The following is a 22,007-nucleotide window of genomic DNA, read 5'->3' on the forward strand; positions in this document are numbered from 1 at the left end:
CACACACACACACACACACACACACGCAGGAGCAGCTCCGCCCCTGGGCCCACCTTCCCCGGACGGCCTTAAATGCAGGCAGTGGGCGCTCCGCTGCACAACCGCAACCATTCTGTCTGGGTAGTGGAACCTGCGGGCTGGGGTAAGTAAACATCTCCGTTCCACTCTTTTTTCCTGTTGAGTTCCTAGAATTCCCTATTGTGGAACGTTTGCGCATTGCTCCCCCGTCTCCTCTTGATTAATAACTTCAGAGTCTTGCACTACGAGGAACGTGAAAGCCAGATGTCCCGATCGATGCCTACCGGTCCCTGCTTGTTCTTGGAGAGTTCGGAGACATGCTGGAGGGAAGGGCGTAGCCTGTCTGCGCTCGGGTGCACGGCATAGTTTGCCTTAGCCGGGGCGGCGGCTGGCTAAGAAACTTTCAGGACTGCAAAACTGGAACAAGTGTGGAAGGAGATGAAAGATAGGGGTCGGAATTCAGTTAGTGGGCACGGGTGTGTGCGGGGAGAGGAGGTGGGAGCCAGGGGCGAGTGTGCCTGGGGGCGCACTGCATCCGGACATCTTCTTCCGGTGGGTGGGACTCTCTCCGGACTTCGGCTGCCCCTGAGGCCATGTCCTTTGGTGAGGGGGAGGAATTCGCACTTGGCTGCCTTTTTGGGAAAAGAGACAAGTAGAGAAACCGGGCTGCGGTTCCGACGGTCGGAACCGGTCCATTTGCAATGCAAAAGTGTCCAGGGCACTGCTGTTACCCCCAACTGGGGTCGCCTCTCGGGGGGTGGGGGGGTGTCTAGTCAAAAGACAAAACCAAGCCAAAGCATAAGAAAAGGAAGGGTTTTACTTGCAAGAGTAAAGGAGAACACCAGGGATATTTCCCAACGTAGTGTCACCCCGAAAAACAAAATTGGGGACGTTTTAAGCTAAGGGTACGTGCATATTCATGAGGGGGTTCGCAAAAGAAAGTTCAGTATAGAACTGGGGCAAGGGTCATCCGAAATCAATAGAGTCCAGGTCCTAGTTGATTGAAGTCATGAGGGCCAGCAAGGGTCGGCATCACCAGCTCCCTGACCAGTTCGCCTGGAGTTTGAGTGCTCAAACAGCCCAAGAACGTGCGTGAGATCAGTCTTTGCTTTTGAAACAGCGCTGGGAGTTTTACCATTGATTTATTGTCTCTGATTTGGTTGGGCTATTATCTGGCCAGGTAAAAACGGTTAGTTTTTGCATTCCCTTTGTTTCCATAAAATCCTAAACTGCGGAGGTTCTTGTATTCCTTTCTAATTTTAACACCTCCTAGAGGAAGTTCTGCAGGAAGGGAGCGAGGGCAAGTAGAGTCAGTAGGGCATAGGTCGCAAGAATAGCTGACGGCCTAAAATGACTTCTCCTGTGGCCGGAAAGCTATGTCTCAGTTTTTTTCTTTTTCGGGGGACCCCTAGCTCTTTTTTGCTTACACTGCTGTGGGACTGTTGAAATCGCCAGCGACTGCAGACCTGTCCGCTGGAGGTACACACGTGGGGAAGGAGCGGCTCCCTCATGATGCAGGGGAGATCTGTCCAAGAAAATGTCCTGATCCCAAAAGCTCAGGGCTGTCTGAATCATCTCTCTTGGTTTCCTGTGGAGGCAAGTTTAAACCCTGATTTCCCATTTAGTGCCAATGTCAACTCACCACTGTGTTGAGCAGCAGTAGCACCTCGGGGTGTTCAGGAGGCTGAAACTGTTTGCCTTAGAAAGGTGTTATATCCATCTGAAAGGTGTACGTGCTCTTCTATTCGGTTCTTTGTGTTTGATGCTCTTTCTCAGGATTTGCTTTATGTGAGGTGAGGAACGGAATATTCACCCACCACGGAACTGTCCAGTGCCCTCGTGAAACCGCAGCGGTGGCTGGGAAGAATTTCGGTGTCGGTTTTAATATTTTTCCTTGTCTTGGAGATTTCTGAGGAAGCCTCAGTTTCCTCACTTGTACCCTGTACACTGGCAATGATAATAATGCCTATCTTAAAATTTATGAGGGTAAAATAAGATAGTGCATATGAAGTGCTTAGCACAGGAATAGAAAGGTAGTAAATACCCAATAAATGTGGTTGGCGTTAAATGATCATGAAGAGAAGTAGATGGTGAGTGGACCCTGCTGCCTGGCTTCCCCGCGGGGGCTAGGAAGTCATAATAATCCAGTCACATCATGGCGGTTGACTACGTGTTTACTGTGTTCCAGAAACTTCAGGATGGTTCATGCTAAGAGCTGGACCCTGAAGAAGCACTTTGAAGGCAGCCCTACTCATAGTAACTTTGAGTTAAAGACAGTTGAACTCCCATCCTTAAAAAATGGAGGTAAGTCATACGATTTCAGCTGGAAAAGACTATCAGTTAGCCTTTGCTGCATAATAAACTACCTCAAACAACAGTCAAACAACAATGACATCTGACAGCAATCATTTATTGGCTCACAATTCTGTGGGTTAGCAATTTGGGCTGGGTTAAGTTGGTGGTAACTCTGTAGGTTTCATCTGGGCTAACCGTTTAATCTAGGTTGGACCTCACTCATTTGGTGGTTAGCAAGCTCTCTGCAGAGGTGCATGCCTCAGTCCTCTGGGTGGCCTTTCTAGCAGGCTAGTTTCTAGCTGGCTGTGAGCTCTCTGTCTTTGCAGTGGTCCCACTGATCTAGAGCAGCAGGTGTTGGCAAATACTTTTCAAGCCTCTACTTATATCATGTTTGCTAATATGCAAAGCAAGTCACATAGCCAAGTCCGGATTCAAGGAGTGAGACATAAGACTTCTTTTTTTTTTTTTTTTTAAGATTTTATTTATTTATTTGACAGAGAGAGACACAGCGAGAACAGGAACACAAGCAGGGGGAGGGGGAGAGGGAGAAGCAGGCTTCCTGCTGAGCAGGGAGCCCGATGGGGGGCTCGATCCCAGGACTCTGGGATCATGACCTGAGCTGAAGGCAGACGCTTAATGACTGAGCCACCCAGGCGCCCCAGAGACATAGACTTCTTGATGGGAGGAGTGGCGAGGAGGCCCCACACAGTGATAGAAGGTATTTGTGACAATTTTGCCATCTTCCACAGAGACTTTTTCAAGGTTTTCTGTTTGAAGCCTTGATGTCATGTGGGAGGAGGATCCCTCTGATTTCTTTCATAATTGAAATGGTACATTGTTCCTGACTTTGACAAATGCTGGGGAGGATTTCCTCTCTGTCCTGGCAAGCCTGGTGATGGGGTGGGCAAGGGGGTAAGCAGGGCCTAGCAGCTGTGTGCAGATCTCAGATTATCCTGTGCACAGACAGGAGGGAAAAAGTCTCCTCCTTTGTTGAGGAGTCTCCCATCCCATGGGGGGAAGTGGAAGGACAAGGCAAAACCCTAAGGAAATCTAGGGGAGAGAAACAGCGGCACCGCTGTAACGTGTTTGGAGATTAGCTTTGTAGAGCAGACCGTATGGGGTGTTTGCAGGTAGAAAGGCAGGCTTTGAGAAAGGGACATGCAATCAAAGAGCTTGGCCAAGTTCAGTCCCATCTAAGTTGGGATAGACAGCCAGGACTCCCGATTCAAAATTCCAGAGAATGTGTGCATGAGGGTCACTCCAGCAAAATATATATTCTTTAATACTAACGGGGGCTGTCAGTGAAACCTTATATGGGCACTGTAACATAGTGATTACAAATGTGGCCCTGAGCAAGTTCCTTAACCTAAGCCTAAGTAAAATGGAAACAATAGTTGTTGGGAATATCATGTGAAATAATCCATGTAAAGCATGGAGTGAGTTCTGAGTAAATAACGTGATGGTGATGATGATGATCGGGTCTGGACCCCTCTTGTTGTCTGTCTCTTTAATAGCAAGTGCAGAAGGCCAACCTTCTGCAGAAAGATACTCTTATTTAGAATGTTTATTTTGAGTGCTTATTTGGAATGCCAAAGTCAAGGAAGGCATCAAGCCTTGAGTTTCTAATTGCCTATGTAATGCTTTATTTGCTAGAGGTCCTGCTGGAAGCTTTGTTCCTTACCGTGGATCCTTATATGAGGTATGATTTTCCTCCTAAAAATTCATGTGTTGTGCTTTGGATCCTGTTTTGAAATAGTCCATCTTTTAAAATATCCAACTGATTGTCTTTTCCTCCTGTTGTCCCAGTATAATATCAGCAATAAGATTCATGGTTGCTCATCTTTGCCAGCAAAGGTTTGAGAAGTTTGATGAGGGATTCCCTTGGCCCCTTTATTTGACCACCATTTCCTGTCTTAATGTGCACAATTTGCCTCTCATTGCTCCCCCAAAATTAAAAGACTAAAGGATCCCAAATACAATTTGTCCATTTCACTACTGACAACTAATTTGGGGAGAGGAAGATGGTAAGACTAAAATAAGCTTTTCTTGCCTTCCATTTACCTCTATTCTTTTAATTTAATCAAATATTTGTACTCAGTAAACAATCCAGGGAAGGGAAAGAATGAAAGCCTTGATGGGGCACTAACTTTTCAGTAATTTTTGCCTATTGGTAAATAATGTAGTCATCATTCTTTAAAATAATTGTTTTCAGAACTGATCAATAGAGATTCAAATCTAAGGTAAAAAAATGTTTCCAAATGTTAACTAGCATCCCTTTTTGTGTGGCTGGTATGATTCTGCGACAATAATTCCAATTTGTAAACTTTTCCCCCTACAGTACCAACCAATTCTCTAATACCAGCTCGTTGTCCTACAATTCAGTTCTGACACTATCTAACTGTAGATCCCACAAGTGAAGGCGTCAGTCTTACAAAACTGCCCCTTCCCACACTTCAGATGCCAATCCCAAGTCCACATTGTTACCTGTACTTCTGACCAACAGGCTATAGATCCGAGGCTCCAAAGACCCCCTCCTTGGGTTCAATTAATTTGGTAGAGGGGCACATAGAACTCGGGAAACCAGTTTACTCACCAGCTTCCTGGCTTATGATTTGGAAACAGTCACATGGAAGAGATGCATAGGGCAAAGTATGTGGGAAGGGGCAAGGAGTGTCCATGCCCTCCCCAAGGGCACCACTCGCCCCACCTCTCCTCATGTTCACCAACCCAGAAGCTCTCCGAACCTGTCCTTTTAGGGTTTTATGGAGGCTCATGACATAGGCATGGTCGATTAAATCATTGACTATTGGCAATTGATTCAACCTCTAGCCCCTCCCCACTTCCTGGAGGTCTGGCGAGGGGGCAATGAAAGTTAGAGCCCTCTAATCATGTGGTTGGTTTGGCAACCAGCCCCCAACCTTAGGTGCTTTCCAAAAATCACCTCATTAATATAACAAAATATGCCATTATCACTCTCATCACTTAGGAAATCGAGGAGTTTTAGGAGCTCTGTGCCAGAAACGGGATAGAGACAGAATACATTAATTCTTACTCTAAATCACAATATCACAGCTAGTGATTTGAGAAACAAGTACCCAGTGGTGTCTGGGTTATGTTTTAAAAGTTACTGGTAGAAACTCATCCACAATGGAGCATGATGGTAAGAGTCTCATATTCATTTCACAGAAAAATGCTATCAGAATGCTTCTCTGGGGTCACAGCAGGACTACCTCTAACATCTCTCCTCTTGCATTTCACTCAATTATTTTGCCTTCATGTATCAGCACACACTTTCCCATTGATTTTCCATGTGGACTGAAACTCAAAATGGTTTTCCCCAGACGCTCTTTTTTTTTTTCTTTTTAAGAGAGAGAGAGCACATGCACGCAAGCAAGAGAGAGAAAGGGGTGGGGATGGGGGCAGAAGGAGAGGGAGAGAGAGAATCCAAAGGCAGGGTTCGATGACCCAGTCAAAATCAAGAGTCAAATGCGCAACCAACTGAGCCACCCAGGGGCCCCTCCCCAGATGTCCTTATGTATTAAGAATGGATTTTTCTTTTTCAGAGTGGCGGCCAAAAGATTGAAGGAGGGTGATATGATGATGGGGCAGCAAGTGGCCAGGTATTTCTGTGTGTCTCAGTGCTTGAATAATATGTCTCTCCTTTACCTCCTTCTGGGTCCACCTCTGTCTATCTCCCCTACAATTTCTTCAGTCTGTGTGATTCACTCACTGATCTTGGAAGCAACTTGGGAAATCTTGCCCCTTTCCTGACTAATTGGAAAGGAGGGAAGCCTGTGAAATTGACATCATTGCAGCTCTTAAACTTAAAAAATTGTAATTGTCCAGTTTATGACTATTGCAAAAATTCAAATAAATCAAAAATTTGGATCTTGGAAACTGAAAGTTCCCTTATCATCTGAACCTTAGAGGTGACTGTTGTTAATGTATTATTATTTCAAAAATTGCTTAGTACACAAACTAATATTTATAATTTTTCTTAAATAATGGGATTATATGCCCTTCAACAAATTGCTTTTTCTCACTTAATATGTTATGGATATCTTTTGTTGATAAAATGTAAATATACTACCTACCTTTTAGTGGCTGCAAATTTTTTTAAATCAATCCTTTTTTTCTCCCAAAGATTTTGTTTACTTATTTGAGAGAGACAGAGAGAGCGCAAGTGAAGGGGGGAGGTACAGAGGGAGAAGCAGACTCCCCACTGAATCAGGGAGCCTGACACAGGGCTCGATCCCAGGACTCCAGAATCACAACCTGAGCTGAAGTCAGACGCTCAACCAACTGAGCCACCCAGGCACCCCTTAATGGCTGCCAATATATCCCATTGTTACCTGCCATGTAACTAATCTACTCCTGGTAGCAACCGTTTCCAGTTTTTTCTATCACAAATAGTTCTGCAAGGAACATGTATGCCTCTTTTTGTGCATGTCTGTATATTCTTTGCCTACTTGGATGAATATTGCTTCACATTAAATTCCCAGAAGTATAAAATCTAGGTCAAAGGAGATGCATATTTTATTAACGTATTTATTTATTTATAAAGATTTATTTATTTATTTTAGAGAGAGAGAGAGCACAGCGTTGGGAAGGGGCAGAGGAAGAGGGATTGAGTCTTTTTTTAAAACATTTTATTTATTTATTTGAGAGAGAGAGAAAGAAGCAGCATGAGAGGGGATAGGGTCAGAGGGAGAAGCAGGCTCCCCACTGAGCCAGGAGCCCGATGTGGGACTCGATCCCAGGACTCCGGGATCATGACCTGAGCCGAAGGCAGTCGCCCAACCAACTGAGCCACCCAGGTGCCCGAGGGATTGAGTCTTAAGCAGAATCTATGCTGAGCACAGAGCCCAACGCGGGGTTCAATCTCCGTTCCTTGAGGTCACAACGAGCCTAAACTGAGTCGGATGCTTTTTTTTTTTTAAGATTTTTTTAAATTTTTATTTATTTGACAGATAGAGAGACAACAAGAGAGGGAACACAAGCAGGGGGAGTGGGAGAGGGAGAAGCAGGCTTCCTGCAGAGCAGGAAGGGACCCCGATGTGGGGCTCGATCCCAGGACGCCGGGATCAAGACCTGAGCCGAAGGCAGACGCTTAACGACTGAGCCACCCCGGCACCCCTCGAGTCAGATGCTTAACCAACTGTGCCACCCAGGTGCCCCGAGAGATGCACATTTTTTAAAATGAGCAATCATCTGATTTATAAAAAGATGCAACAATACTTAAAATGATACAAAATATCAATTTCAAAACAACTTCAAAAAGTGAGTGTATTTAACCATACTCAGCTCGTAACAGAGCAAATGGGTAAGAAGAATAATTCACGCTAGAGCATATTGCTAATATGAACTGGCAAGAGAAAAAGTTGGTAAAGGAAGGCAGAGGAACTCTTATCTTTTAAGAATTAGGGGCGCCTGGGTGGCTCAGTCGTTTGTTTGGCGTCTGCCTTCGGCTCAGGTTGTGGTCCCAGGGTCCTGGGATCGAGCCCCGTACCCTGCTCGGCGGGAAGCCTGCTTCTCCCTCCCTCTCCCACTCCCCCTGCTTGTGTTCCCTCTCTCGCTGTCTCTCTCTGTCAAATAAAAAAAAGAAAAAAAGGATTAGAACCGAGGGGCTGCATTGTCATCTGGCATCCGCTCGATGTTGTACCTGTGGTTAGAAATGGACATGATGGGAACTCCAGGCATCTGGATTCATCCTGTAAGGTCCGGTCAACTTGGCCACACTGTAACACTTGTGCTGAGGTACTCTCTGTACTAAGCGGTCATCTGCATAGGCTTCTTTGTGTGTGCATGGTAATGGTTCAGATCTTGGCTCCTTGGCAATCCTTAGAGCCACTCAATACTTTTGCCCTAGTTTCTCAGTTTGAACCATTACACAGTCAGTTCTACAAGGGATACACTTGGCATACAGACAGTCCATCGTTGACTGTACTAAGTCAAGTTTGGCTTGAATGGAAAAGTTGATAAAGTTGGTATCAACCAGGATGTGGTAAGGTGGGCCCAGCTCTGTGTTATATTGGAAGAATAAGCAGGGAGGATGTTGGGGGACTTTTCTTTCCTTGAGTGCACTGGGATCTTCCTTTTCTTTCTTTTTAGGTTTTAATCTATCCTCGTTAAGCCTCTGATCTCAAAGACTTAAGCATTCGCTTCATGGTAGCATACTTTCTTGCTTTCTTTTGCTTCCCCATGTTCGTGCCGTACTCTTGTTTCTTCCAAGATCACCAACCCGATAGATGCACATTTTTAATTTGAAGTTTTGATGTCAAATTTCTCTTCAAAAAGATTGTATGAATATCCACTCCCACCAATAGCATATTAAAGAACTTGTTTCCTCATACCTATATGCCCATTGCTTATCATCTTGGCAATCTGAGATGAATTCACATTGATATTTCCATTTAACTTCCATTTCTTTCATTATTAGTGATGTTGACTTTTTTTGGTAAATTAATCATCAGTTTTCTTCTGTGAATTACATTTATGTCTTTTCCTTTGTTCCTTTAGGTCTTTTCATCTTTTATAGTGATTTGTAAGATCTTTTTATATGTTAGGAATATTAGTGTTGCAAATATTTGGATCTTTGTTTATCTTTATCTTTCTCCCATGTCCAATCATAGTTTAAAATTTTTATATGGGGGCACCTGGGTGGCCCAGTTGGTGGAGCGTCTGACTCTTGGTTTTGGCTCAGGTTGTGATCTGAGGATCATGGGATTGAGCCCCGCATCTGGCTCTGCCCTCAGTGTGGAGTCTGCTTGAGAGAATATTAAGCAGGCTCTGCACCCAGCACAGAGTCCAGTGCGGGGCTTGATCTCACAACACTAAGATCATGACCTGAGCTGAAATGAAGAGTTAGATGCTTCGCAAACTGAGCCACCCAGGCGCCCCTAAATTCATTTCAGTTTTAAAGGATTCTTACTAACATGGGAAAAAGTATAAGTCATATATACTAGTATAATGTTGAGAGAGAAAAACTGGGTTGCAAAATATAAAGTGATTTCAATTATGTAAATAAATATGGGATCAAGCCCCACGTTGGGCTCCCTGCTCAGTGGGGAGCCTGCTTCTCCCTCTCCCTCTGCCTGCCGCTCCCCCCTGCTTATGCTCTCTCTCTGTGTCAAATAAATAAATAAAATCTAAAAAAGACAAAAAAAACAAAAACCAGTAAGTGTACTCTTAATCCCCATCACCTATTTCACCCATCCCCCTAGGGCCCACCTTCCCTCTGGCAGCCACCAGTTTGTTCACTTCATTTAAGGGTCTGTTTTTTGTTTGTCTCTTTTTTTCTTTGTTTTGTTTCTTAAATTCCACATATGGGGGCGCCTGGGTGGCTCAGTCAGTTAAGTGTTAAGTGCTCAGTGGGGGTCCTGCTTCTCCTCCTCCCTCTGCCCCTGCTCTCCCTCGCACACATGCTCTCTCTCTAATAAATAAATTAAAATCTTTTTTTTTTTTTTTAAAGGGGAGCGGCAGACAGAGGGAGAGGGAGAAGCAGGCTTCCCGCCAAGCAGGGAGCCCGATGTGGGACTCGATCCCAGGACCCTGGGATCATGACCTGAGCCAAAGGCAGACACTTAACTGACCGAGCCACCCAGGCGCCCCTAAGTTAAAATCTTTAAAAACAAAGCGCTAGCGTTAGGGTCGCTGTGTGGGTCTCTGTGGAAAGCTTGTTTGGGGGGCGGTGTGTGCCCGCTAAGGCAGCACCTCAGGGACGATGGCGGAGGGAGATAATCGCAGCACCAACCTGCTGGCTGCAGAGACTGCAAGTCTGGAAGAGCAGCTGCAGGGATGGGGAGAAGTGATGCTGATGGCTGATAAAGTCCTCAGATGGGAAAGAGCCTGGTTTCCACCTGCCATCATGGGTGTGGTTTCTTTGGTGTTTCTGACTGACTACTATCTAGATCCATCTGTTCTGTCCGGTGTTTCCTGTTTTGTTACGTTTTTGTGCTTGGCTGACTACCTTGTTCCCATTCTAGCTTCTAGAATTTTTGGCTCCAATAAATGGACCACTGAACAACAGCAAAGATTCCATGAAATTTGTAGCAATCTGGTAAAAACTCGACGCAGAGCTGTGGGCTGGTGGAAACGCCTCTTTACGCTAAAGGAAGAAAAGCCTAAAATGTACTTCATGACCATGATCGTTTCTCTTGCTGCGGTTGCTTGGGTGGGACAGCAAGCCCACAACCTGCTGCTCACCTACCTGATAGTGACTTTCTTACTGTTGCTTCCTGGATTAAACCAGCATGGAATCATTTTGAAGTACATTGGAATGGCCAAAAGGGAGATAAATAAGCTTCTCAAACAAAAAGAAAAATGAATAATGCATCTGCTTTATTCAGTGTAATGAATGGCATATACATTGTCCTTGGGAACAGTTTCTGTTATGCTGTCTGGATACTAAAATGTTACAGAAGTAGCTCTTTGCTCTCCCTCTTTTGCCCTTAGTGCGGAGAAATTCAGACTTGCCGAGTAAGGCTTTATGCATAGTGTCTTCATGTGAAGTGTAGCTGGATGCGTTCTCATCAGTTGGCCTTATATGGACAACTCATTCCTGAGTAGGACTTGTTTTGATTTTTCTCCACCCAGGTTAATTGCATTCTTACTTTTAGGCAACTTCCTTTAAAATAATATAGTGGTGAACTTCACCTATTAGTACAGTTAACTGTGACTTTGGATAATTAATTGTTCCAGTTGATCTTTGCTTTAGCTAGATACAAGTTAGTGGTCTGTGGCTACAGGAAGCTGGTTCTACTGTCTGCTTCCACAGTCTGCTTAAACTGCCTGGCTTCATGAATACAGAGACCAAGTTGACCACTTCCAATGAAGAGACCAATTAAGATTCATTCCTCATGCTGTTTCTATACAATGGGAGAAGAATCCTCTGGAATAAAATGAAACCAATTCCATGCCCTAGTATGTGCTGGTTTCTGCCTTGTGAAAAACTTAGTAATTTGTAAGAAACATTGATCTTTCCTCCCAAATGGGGAATATGACAGGCTTTGAGCTCGTCTCTCGTTGCTCTTAGACTTCAAGTTAGTAGATCCTTAGAGGCTTTTTAACAGCAGGCTTCCAGAAGTTTGTGTTTAGGATTTTTAGCATATTTTTAATTTCAGGTTTTCAGCCAATTGAAACTCAAGTACATAACAGGTTAAGACTCAGGTCTGTGACCTTCACTCCAACACCAGCCAATAAAGGACAGAAGTCTTCCTATACTTAGTCAAGAGTCATTTCAGTAGAAAATAATCTTAGCCTAATTTTTTGAGACCAGACTAGGCCTTTGAAGGTAAGCCTCAAGATGCTTATTTGAAGGCAATTGCTGGCTGCTTTGGCCCCCAGAGGTTTGGCACAGGAGGTGGTGTTTATGTTGGCATCTGACTTTTTTCCTAGATCTCTCTCTCTGAAGAGTGCAAGGGCTGCTGGGGAGAGCAGACTTTTGGTGACGATAGGTGGCCTCTGGTCTACAGAGATTTTGTAACTGCTTGGAAAGTGTCTTAGAATCATTCTCCCTCTCAGTAGCTAGAAATTTAGAATAGCTGAAATCTGTAGGCATGAACCTCTGAGGGCCGAAAATGTGACATTTGGGAATAGTTCTTAAACTCTGATTAACTAGCTGTAATATAGTTTTGTGAATTGACTGCACTGATGCTGGACCTTGTGGTATATCTGTCGCTAATGAGTGTTTTCTCCCCTTCAATATTACTGTAAACAGTAGCACCCATTGTAGCATATGTTTGATTTTTTTTTTTAATGTTTCCTATGAAAACTACAAACTACCTTAATTTTTACATGTGTTTCCTCATTGTAGATAAGCCTATCTTGCTATCTGGATTTTTTTGTGTATATGTGTTCTACCAGTTAACTACTTTGCAGTTTTAATCTTGTATTATTTCTTCTACTTTGTTTCGTGTAAAAGGGGGAAAATTAAAAAGGTGGAATTCCTCAAAAAAAAAATCTTTAAAAAAAATTCCACATATGAGTAAGATCATATGGTATTTGTCTTTCTCTGACTGACTTATTTCACTCAATATTATGCCCTCTAGAGCCAATCTTGCATATGGCAAGATTTCATTCTTTTTGATAGCTGAGTAATATTCCATTGTCTGTATACCACATCTTCTTTATCCAGCCATCTATAGGTGGACACTTGGTTGCTTCCATAGTTTGGCTATTGTAAATAATGCAGGTAAACAATGGGATGCATATATCTTTTTGAATTCATGGGTAAACACAGGGGTACATATATCTTTTTGAATTAGTGTTTTCATATTCTTTGGGTAAATACCCAGTAGTGGAATTACTGGATCATATGGTAGTTCTATTTTTAATTTTTTGAGGAATCTCCATAGTGTTGTCCACAGTGGCTGCACTAGTTTGCATTCTTATAATATGCCTTTTTTGAATATATCATTAAGATTGCCATAACACACCCCAAAATATGAGCAGTTATCTTTGTATTGTGGGATTAGAACTGATAATTTTATTTCATACATGAAATTTTCTAAAATAAATGTGTTACATAACTTCACGATCAGGGGGAAGACAGTATAAAATGGTTAACGGTGGGCGAAGGTGGGAGACAGAAAATCAGCAAATGAGACTGAAAAGGGGCACCTCAGAGGGAGAGAGAAAAATCCCGGTGAAGTCAGTATTACGGAAACCAATGAGGAAGTTGGGGTAGCTCAGCGTGTTGAATACAGTAGAAAGGTAAAATCAGACAATGAATGAAGAGTGCCCACTGGATTGTGCACTCAGAAGTTGTTGTGACCTTAGTGGAGTAGCGGGAGTGGAAGGCAGGTTGCATTGGACAGGACAATGCTAAAGATTTGGGAGGGAGGAGGGGCTAGGGATGGAGGGCGGCCCCCGAAAAACAGTAGAGGCTGGTATCCAGGGCACCTTGAGCCAGAGGATGCGTGCCTCTTGCTTAGAGAGAAAGTGGGTGAGGACGGAGACAGATGTGGAACCAGGTCAGAGAGTTCTTCTCTGATGGCCCATATTTTCTGTCAAGGAGGAGGAGAAACCAGCAGCGAGGAATTACGATGGAGAGATGTGGTGGGGTATTTAATCATGGAATGTTAACTTCAGTGCCCTTTTAGGAAACGACCCATGCAGGATCCCAACTCCTTTGAAAGAGGTTTCCCATGTCTTAATGTGCTTTATCTTTCAGAGTTGTGGAAAGTAAAAACTCAGCCTTCCCAGCAGGAACTGTGGTAGTGGCTTTTTCAGGCTGGACGACGCACTCTGTTTCTGATGGGAAAGATCTGGAAAAGCTACCCGCAGAATGGCCAGACACGTTACCGGTGTCTTTGGCTCTGGGAACAGTGGGCATGACAGGGTAAGTTTCATGGGTATATTTCATTTCTTTAAATACCTGACATTCTGGTTTTTCAAAATAGTTTGTTCAGAATGTGGTCAACAAGAAGAAACTTGAGACAGTCTAGGCTCAGGGGCTGGTTGGAGTAGATGGTAGGACTAAGAAGGGAAGAAGATGGACTAGAGTTAGCCTTGGACTGAAGGAAAGAGGGAAAATGAGGCCAGCCACCCTCCGGTCCAGAGAGCAGCAGGGCGGAGAAGCATGGGGCATGACCCCTCCCTAGCAGTGGGCAAATGTAACACAACAGAACCAGCTCCCTCCATCTCTGGAAGTGTCTTGGCTTCACTCCTTACTCACCTGTGCCTCCATTTCAGAGTTTAAAAGGGGGAAAAGAATTCAGTCTTACCTTGGCTTTTCTGTACTGTCTCTCATTCCCCACCTTTCCCTATGCACATCTGAATTTCCTGAGGTATAAAGGGATCTGAGATTATTTAAACTGAGATGAATCATAAGTATGGTTGTACAGTCACTCAGGTTGACACAGACTTGAACTCCTCAGGAGTTCCTTGGCCTTTTAACTCAGGAAGACTCCTGGGTCAGTTCATCCTGTCTCAACTGAACTTGGGACCTCAAGTTTCCTTTTATGGTTTGGAGAAGCAAGGCCAATTGAATTCCTTTTGTTGGAGTCCCCCCGAAACATTTTTAGTCTGGAATTCATGAATTTCCTTTCTCTCTCCAAGTTGTATGATCTTTTCCTCCCTCCCTCCCTCCCTCCCTCCCTCCCTTCCTTCCTCCCTTCCTTCCCCCCCTCTTTCTTTTTCACACTTCAAAGGACTTTTAAAAGAATGAAATGGAAATATATACCTCAAATGATGAGCCTCTAGCAAAAACCAGTCCCCTGTACCCCAAGTTCATATTGCACTCAGAATATGAACTCCTCAGAATTGCCACGGCCAAGAGACAATCTCATGAATTTAGAGGATGCTGAATACCTTACTTTCAGTAAGTGGGCACTAAACAGAATTATAGCACTTCCGAGTCCTGCCTGCTTGCCCTAGACCCTCCTCCCACCTTGCTATTCCACCTGTCTTTCTCTCTAAATTGTGAGCCAGGTGGAGGAAGGCAGGGGTGAAGGGAGACATGAGGAAACCTTGAAGCAAGTCTCCCATGACTTAGTTGGGGAGAGAGTAATCTGTAAAATAGTAGGAGATTTGAATCCTGAAATAGAGGGTAATTTATTCATTTGTGTATACTTCTCATTCCCCTGTTCCAAGCCTCTGAGGAGTGCACTTTTACACCAAACAATCAACTTCATATCAGTGGTTCTCACTGATTGAGGAGAGGAGTTATGCTATGTTTCTAACCTCCTCTAGTGACACACTGTCCATTCTTTGAGCATTCCTTACCAGTGGCGTGGGTCAACCCTTCAAGAACACTGGAACTTCTGCTATAGACTATAAAAGAAGTTGAACTTTGAAACCTAGGGTGTTGCAGCTGTCCAGGCTCCAGAGATTTAACATTCCTCCAAAGTTTGCATTACTCCCTTCATCGGACCTTTGTTTTCTCTGTTAAGCTGGAGGTGTTGATGTGTTTTGCTCTCCAACCTGTCATTGATCGAAGTCCCCCTTAGACCAAAGTGCGTCTTTAATTTTTCCTTTAAGATTTCTTTACTGTTGACTTCTCCATCTTACCTCCTTTCCAGTTTTAGAAGGATGTGATGTTTGGGAAAGGCCTTGTGTATCTTGGGTCAGTATGTCTAACTGAAAGCTGATTTTAGAATTTTCTAGGACAGAGATTGGGGTGGAGGGTACTGATTGTCATGGGTAGAATGACAATCAGAAAATGCACTTTCTGCTTCGCATTTGAGGTTTTGCTAACTTGTCCAGCACCCTCTGCCTTCGGCATTGATGAAGGTGCGGTTTTTTAGTTGCTTACATTCATAAGAATCACCTAGTTGTATAAAATCCAGGTGTTCATGTTCCAGCATTTCTGAATCAGTGGGTCTGAAGTGGGGCCTGGGAATCTGAATTTTTAATAAAACTCCATTTGATTCTGAGGCAGGTGATGCTCCATCCAACTTTCAAAAAACAATGTGGGAATATTAGCTTTTGGGTCCTCAGAAAAAGTGCAGATTTCTTTGCCTTTCACTGCCTTACCTTCAATGTCCAACCCTAATGGATCCCCAGATATACTCGGAGGCAGACGTATAGTTTCCGTTCATATAGAAATACCTTTTACATGAAATTTTGCAAGTGGCTTAGCAGTCGCCATAGTGGATATAGATTTCATTCGCTCAGACTCAGGGGTGCAGAAACATAACTTAGAATTTTCCTACTACTGTACATCATTTCTTTTTTTTTAACTATTTTATTTTTTTTAAAGATTTTATTTATTATCAGAGAGAGAGACAGAGACAGAGAGAGAGTGCACAAGCAGGGGGAGTGTCAGGCAGAGGGAGAAGCAGGCTTCCTGCTGAGCAAGGAGCCTGATGCGGGACTTGATCCCAGGACCCTGGGATCATGACCTGAGCCAAAGGCAGACACTCAACCGACCGAGCCACCCAGACATCCTGACTTTATTTTTCGACAGAGAGAGATAAAGAGGAAACACAAGCAGGGGGAGTGGGAGAGGGAGAAGCGGGCTTACCTCTGATCAGGGGGCCCAATGCGGGGCTCGATCCCAGGACCCTGGGATCATGACCTGAGCCGAAGGCAGACGCTTAACAACTCAGCCACCCAGGTGGCTGTACATCATTTCTATCTCAAGCCTGCATCTTGGCTTGTGTAGTAAAACAAAGCCTCAGTTAAATTCAGTGATTTTTCACATTGTTCAGGTTTAAAACTCAAGATTTCCTTTTTTCCTCTCCCTGGGGTTGATGCAAAGTTCCAAGGGCTAACACATTCCGTGCCAGTAGAGGGGAGACAACAACTTCTTGAGCTTGATCTGTCTTAGCCTTATGCTGGTGTCCTTTTCCCACTGAGTTCTTAGCCACATCGCCTTCCAAGCTGGCCATCCGAGCTGGTGGCTTCTTCACCCAGTACTTGTCAGTACTGTCTGAGCTGCATCTCTGTAGACCCTGTAGTTCTTTCCTTGCCAGCTAACTTCGACATCTCATTTGGGATGAGATGGGGAAATTTCAGAAGTTCTTCCATCCCACTTAGGAGCCATGGAAAACTCCAGGTGTTTCTCTGGGAACCTCTTAGGCTTAGACACTGCATACCATTATATCTGTTCTGTGGCTATGGCACCATGATGACATGGAGGCTTTCCCCATGAAGCTCACCTCTCCCTGGGACACACATGGAATGAGACACAAGCTCTCTGTTTTAGGATCCCCAGAGTTTATCTTCTTTTGCTCCTGAGACTTGGCCTAGGGGTAGGCAAACTGTAGCCCCTTTCCAACCAACTCTCAATTTCTTCTCTAGTTCCCATCATCTTTATTCCTGTTTAAGAGTGAGGAAGGAGGAGTTGGACCCACTTAGTGGCTGGTAATACTCATTTCCTATATTTTTTGTCTTTTATTAGGACCCATGGCACTGGGCTATTGAGAAGGCCTTCAGGATGTATCTGAAGCAACAAAGATATAAATATAGATTTATAAGCAACAAATCTATCCACATATCTTTAATTTTCTTCCCCCAGGCTAACAGCCTACTTTGGCCTACTTGACATCTGTGGTGTGAAGGGTGGAGAAACAGTGATGGTTAATGCAGCAGCAGGAGCAGTGGGCTCTGTGGTGGGGCAGATAGCTAAGCTCAAGGTAAGTGTCTTCTTCAAGTACCAAACATTTACTCAATACCCACAGTGTGCACTGAGAATACAACAGTCAAGAGAGCAGAACTTCCCCAGTCTCATGGAGTTTAGTTTAGTGGGTCTTGTTTAAAAGTTGATGATACATTCAGGATATAAGAGATTTCTGAAGAGCTACTCTCTGTGTTCCAATACAGCCTCTAGTCTTTTCCCGAAAGTGCTTTTCAGAATGCTCTCCAGTTCCTCTATGATTACACAGGATCTAGTCCAATGCTTTAGCCCAAATGAAAGAATAAGGGGGCAGTCACTGGGAGGGCTGACAGTCCCAGAGCTGAGCCCAGATTATAGTCTAAAGGGCCACTGTACCAAAAGATAGCATGCAAGTCACTGCAAGAGAAGTCCAAAAATAAAGAGAGTCAAATAAAAAGGTTGTCAAGCCAACAAGTTAAAACCAGCTGCAAACCACATAACCAGAGACGGAATCTGTTGGTTGGTCAGAGGCAGGCTAAAGTTACAAGTTGGATTGTAGGCTGATTCAGGGACTAATTTCACCTGTGGGCCTATTGGCCCATTGTGGTATCTTCATAAATGTGGCTTAGCACTTTGGGTGTTCTTGGGGAACCTGACCATACTAGACTAGGAGGGGGGGGTTGGTCCGTGCTTTTGGCCTATAAATGGTTTCCATATTTTTTCCCCTCATTTAGGGCTGCAAAGTTGTTGGAGCAGCAGGGTCTGACGAAAAGCTTGCCTACCTCAAAAAGCTTGGATATGATGTTGCCTTTAACTACAAAACAGTAGAGTCTTTGGAAGAAACTTTGAAAAAAGCCTCTCCTGATGGTTATGATTGTTACTTCGATAATGTGAGTACAAATTGGACTTAATATCTTATTTACTAACAAAGTACTATACGAGAGAATATGCTTCTAAAGTTTCCACCTAAAATATGTAAAGAAAGTATGCCTTTAAAAAAAACAGGCTTATTGAGATACAATTTACCCACTTTAAAGTGTTGAACCTAGTGGTTTTTAGTATATTCCCAGAATTGTACAACCATCACCACAATCAATTTTAGAACATTTCATTATCCCAAAAAGAAATGCTGTACTCATTATAGTCACTCCCCATTTTCTCCCAAAAGTGGTCTTTTGTGACTAGCTTCTTACACTATACATTAGCATGTTTTCAAATTTCATCCATGTTGTAATGTGTCTCGGTGCTTCATTCCTTTTTTATGGCCAAGTAATATTCCACTGAATCAGTATACTACATTTTATTTATCCATCCATCAATTGATGAGCATCTGAGTAATTTTCGCTTTTTGGCTATTATGCTTAATGTTGCTATAAACATTCATGATCAAGTTTTTGTGTGGACATAATGTTTTCATTTTTCTTGGGTATATACCTCTACGTGGAATTGTTGGGTCATGTGGAAACTCCATACTGAGGAACCGACAAACAATTTTGTAAAATGGCTGCACTATTTTACATTCTCACCAGCAATGTATGAGGGTTCCAATTTCCCTACATCCTCACCAACACTTACTATCTTTTTTATTATGACTATCCTTGTGGGTTTGAAGTAGAATTTCACTGTGGTTTTGATTTGCTTTTCCCTAATTGCTGATGATACTGAGCATCTTTTCATTTGTATATCTTTGGAGATATGTCTGTTCAAATCTTTTGCCCATTTTTCAGTTGGATTATTTGCTGAGTTTTAAGAGTTCTTCATAAAAGTTCTGATAATCCCCTTATCAGATATAGCCAATTCTCAATATTCCTGGTAGTTAGGTTCTATCAAGTCACACATATGTACATGTTTCACCTTGATTACAATCTTAAATCCTAAAAACAACTCTTCCTGCAGCTTCTATTTTCTTTATTTTTCAAAAGAGAAAAGGAGGTTCAGAAGTGGTAAGAAGCTTGCCTGAGGCTGCCCCACAAACTCATTCTCCCGGATTTGGGGTTCACATCCCATCCAACCAGCCCCAGAGCTGGAGCTTTTTGAACTACTCTGCACTGCCCCCTACTGCCTTCCCTCCCCAGTAATCTCTGGGAGAGCTGAAAAAAGAACAGAGACCCTTGGCCTTTGCTGACCTTAGCTGGGAAATTTGTGTCTCTTTTGTGGCTCTAGGCATGTCTCCAAATGAGCAGGCAAGCTCTGTGAGTGTTGATTTGGGGGTTATAAATAAATGTTAACAAGTAGTCCCATTCTCAAATATGGAATACACTAATAAGGAGGATTGACTATATGGTTTGCAGTTCTTTTCTCCTGTTCTGTGAGTTGTCTTTCACTCACTTTCTTGATGGTGCCCTGTGAAGCACAAAAGTTCTAAATGTTGATGAAGGCCAATTTATTTCTCCTTTTGTTGCTTGAGCGTTTGGTGTCATGTCTAAGAAGGCCTTGCCTTATCCAAGGTCACAAAGATTTACTCCTATGTTTCTTCCTTTTTTTTTAAGATTTTATTTATTTATTTACTTTAAGATTTTATTTATTTATTTACTTTAAGATTTTATTTCTTTATTCGACAGAGAGAGAGACACAGCGAGAGAGGGAACACAAGCAGGGGGAGTGGGAGAGGGAGAAGCAGGCTTCCCGTGGAGCAGGGAGCCCGATGCGGGGCTCGATCCCAGGACCCTGGGATCATGACCAAGCCGAAGGCAGACGCCTAATGACTGAGCCACCCAGGCGCCCCAAGATTTTATTTATTTTTGACAGAGTGTACAAGGAGGGGAAACAGCAAGCAAAGGGAGAGGGAGAATGTGGGGCTCCATCCCAGGACCCTGGGATCATGACCCGAGCTGAAGGCAGACGCTTAACCGACTGAGGCACCCAGGCGCCCCTCCTCTGTTTTTTTCTGAGAGTTTTATGGTGTTAGCTGATATATTTTAAGTTAATTTTTGTGTATTGCCTAAGAAGGGGTCCATACCCCTCCTTTTTCATACCCAGTTACTCTACACCATTTATTGAAAAGACTATTTTTTTTCCTCCTATTGTGTTGTTTTGGCACTCTTGTCGAAAATCAGTGGATCATAAAATAAGGGTTTATTTTATTTTATTTTATTTTAGAGTTAGTTCAAGTTAGTTCTGTTGATCTATATTTCTGTTCCCACACTGTCTTGATTAATACAGCTTTGTAGTAAGTTTTGAAATTGGAAAATGTGAGTCCTCCAACTTTGTTCTTGATGTGGCTTTTGAGTATTTTTTCCATGCTCTTGGATGGGGCAATGAGATTATTGAGCTGATCAGAGAATTCCAAAATATAATAAAGTAAAAGGTATGTTATATATGGTACGTTCCTACAAATAGAAATGCCCAACCTCTCCTGTCTTTTTCCAACTGCAATTTTCTGCACTGCTGTGCTAATTCAATCAGGTTTTGTTTTTTTTTTTTTTTTTACTTCTAGAATAAATTTTGTGAAACGATGGTTGTGACTTACTGATTCTCCTGAATCTTCTAGTATTTAGAGTATTTAAAGTGGGTTTTGTTTTCTTCCTGTCTGTATAGGTAGGTGGAGAGTTTTCAAACATTGTTATCCCCCAGATGAAGAAATTTGGAAGAATTGCTGTATGTGGGGCCATCTCTACATATAATAGTACTTGCCCTCCTCCCCCAGGTAATGAGCTCATGCACATGATCACAGAGGTAGAAAGACTGGACAAGGAGAATATTCACGGATATGGTATAGGCCAGCGACTATCAAAATGTTGAAAAGACTTCCTGATATTCTTGATGAAATAGTGTTTATTAAACTAAAAATATGTAATTTCATATATTTGTACTAAATAGCTTACATTACATTTTGATATTGAGAAGTAACAGAATCTGAAAACACAGAAGAATGTCGATAATTTTTAAAAGTTTTAGTTTTTTACCTATTGTTTTGGGCAAAGTTGTAAAAGGGCAGCCATGATTTGATTTAGAAACAGAACACCTTGGTCTGGCTGGTGCAATATGAGGGTTCTTTAGGATATTCGAGATGTTGCTGGAGGTATGGGGTTGGGGAGAGGATGACTTGGGTGGGTAAAGGGAACAACGGGCTGTCATGTCCTTTCATGGTAGTGGGCAGTGCTTCCTAGAGCAGCAGGACATACTGGCTCCCCCAAACTGACAATTTCCATGGAAAGGGAAAGGAGTGTGCACTTCCCCTCTGTTCCTTGTTTTGTTTGTCTTGTGCCTCTGTCCCCCACCTCTCTGCTCTCCTATGCAGAGACCACCCCCTCCCCTCTTCATACCACAGAGGTCCAAAAGCAGTATCAACTAGAGAACTACATTCCTTAAGTCCTACTTCTCTGAGAGACGTTGTACAGGCCTCTTATTTTATGGATGGGGAGATGAATGGCAAGAGGACCCGAGGCTCTTTAAATCTTATTAGCAAGAGACTCAAAGATGTGTCTTCTGAACTCCTCATACAGAGTCCTTCTCTACTACAACAAATTATTTTTTTTAAGATTCTTTTTATTTTATTTTATTTTATTTTATTTTATTTTATTTTATTTTATTTTATTTTATTTTATTTTAGAGAGAGAGGGCATGAGCAAGGGAGGGTCCAAGGGAGAGGGAGAAGCAGGCTCCCCGTGGGGCTCGATCTCAGGACCCTGGGATCATGACCCAAGCCAAAGGC

The 22,007-nt window shown here is 43.2% G+C and overlaps 1 protein-coding gene and 2 pseudogenes across 4 annotated transcripts in view; 2 read left to right on the plus strand and 1 right to left on the minus strand.

Annotated features, from left to right (window-relative positions):
* The first annotated feature begins 6 nt into the window (after positions 1 to 6).
* PTGR1 (prostaglandin reductase 1) overlaps positions 7 to 22,007 on the plus strand; it is a 31,903-nt gene continuing 9,902 nt past the window's right edge. The window contains exons 1-11 of one of the 4 annotated variants that reach the window (XM_073876556.1): positions 7 to 142; positions 252 to 494; positions 1,431 to 1,614; positions 1,795 to 1,890; positions 2,207 to 2,322; positions 3,967 to 4,012; positions 5,877 to 5,933; positions 13,487 to 13,654; positions 17,276 to 17,393; positions 18,088 to 18,243; positions 20,891 to 20,999. In XM_073876556.1, the coding sequence (XP_073732657.1) occupies positions 2,217 to 2,322; positions 3,967 to 4,012; positions 5,877 to 5,933; positions 13,487 to 13,654; positions 17,276 to 17,393; positions 18,088 to 18,243; positions 20,891 to 20,999 (760 nt within the window). In that variant the 5' untranslated portion in view covers positions 7 to 142; positions 252 to 494; positions 1,431 to 1,614; positions 1,795 to 1,890; positions 2,207 to 2,216. Of the gene's footprint in view, positions 143 to 251; positions 495 to 637; positions 1,615 to 1,794; positions 1,891 to 2,206; positions 2,323 to 3,966; positions 4,013 to 5,876; positions 5,934 to 13,486; positions 13,655 to 17,275; positions 17,394 to 18,087; positions 18,244 to 20,890; positions 21,000 to 22,007 lie in introns of those variants that run through there. The other 3 variants (XM_073876554.1, XM_073876555.1, XM_025888493.2) reach the window with 3 other exon arrangements.
* Positions 7,927 to 8,668, minus strand: LOC112836620 (rRNA-processing protein FCF1 homolog pseudogene; annotated as a pseudogene).
* LOC112836619 (ADP-ribosylation factor-like protein 6-interacting protein 1 pseudogene) lies at positions 9,962 to 11,228 on the plus strand (annotated as a pseudogene).

This window comes from Callorhinus ursinus, unplaced genomic scaffold (genome assembly GCF_003265705.2).
Source record: "Callorhinus ursinus isolate GAN/ISIS: 27379988/994484 unplaced genomic scaffold, GSC_fseal_2.0 scaffold24, whole genome shotgun sequence".
Taxonomy (NCBI): domain Eukaryota; kingdom Metazoa; phylum Chordata; class Mammalia; order Carnivora; family Otariidae; genus Callorhinus; species Callorhinus ursinus.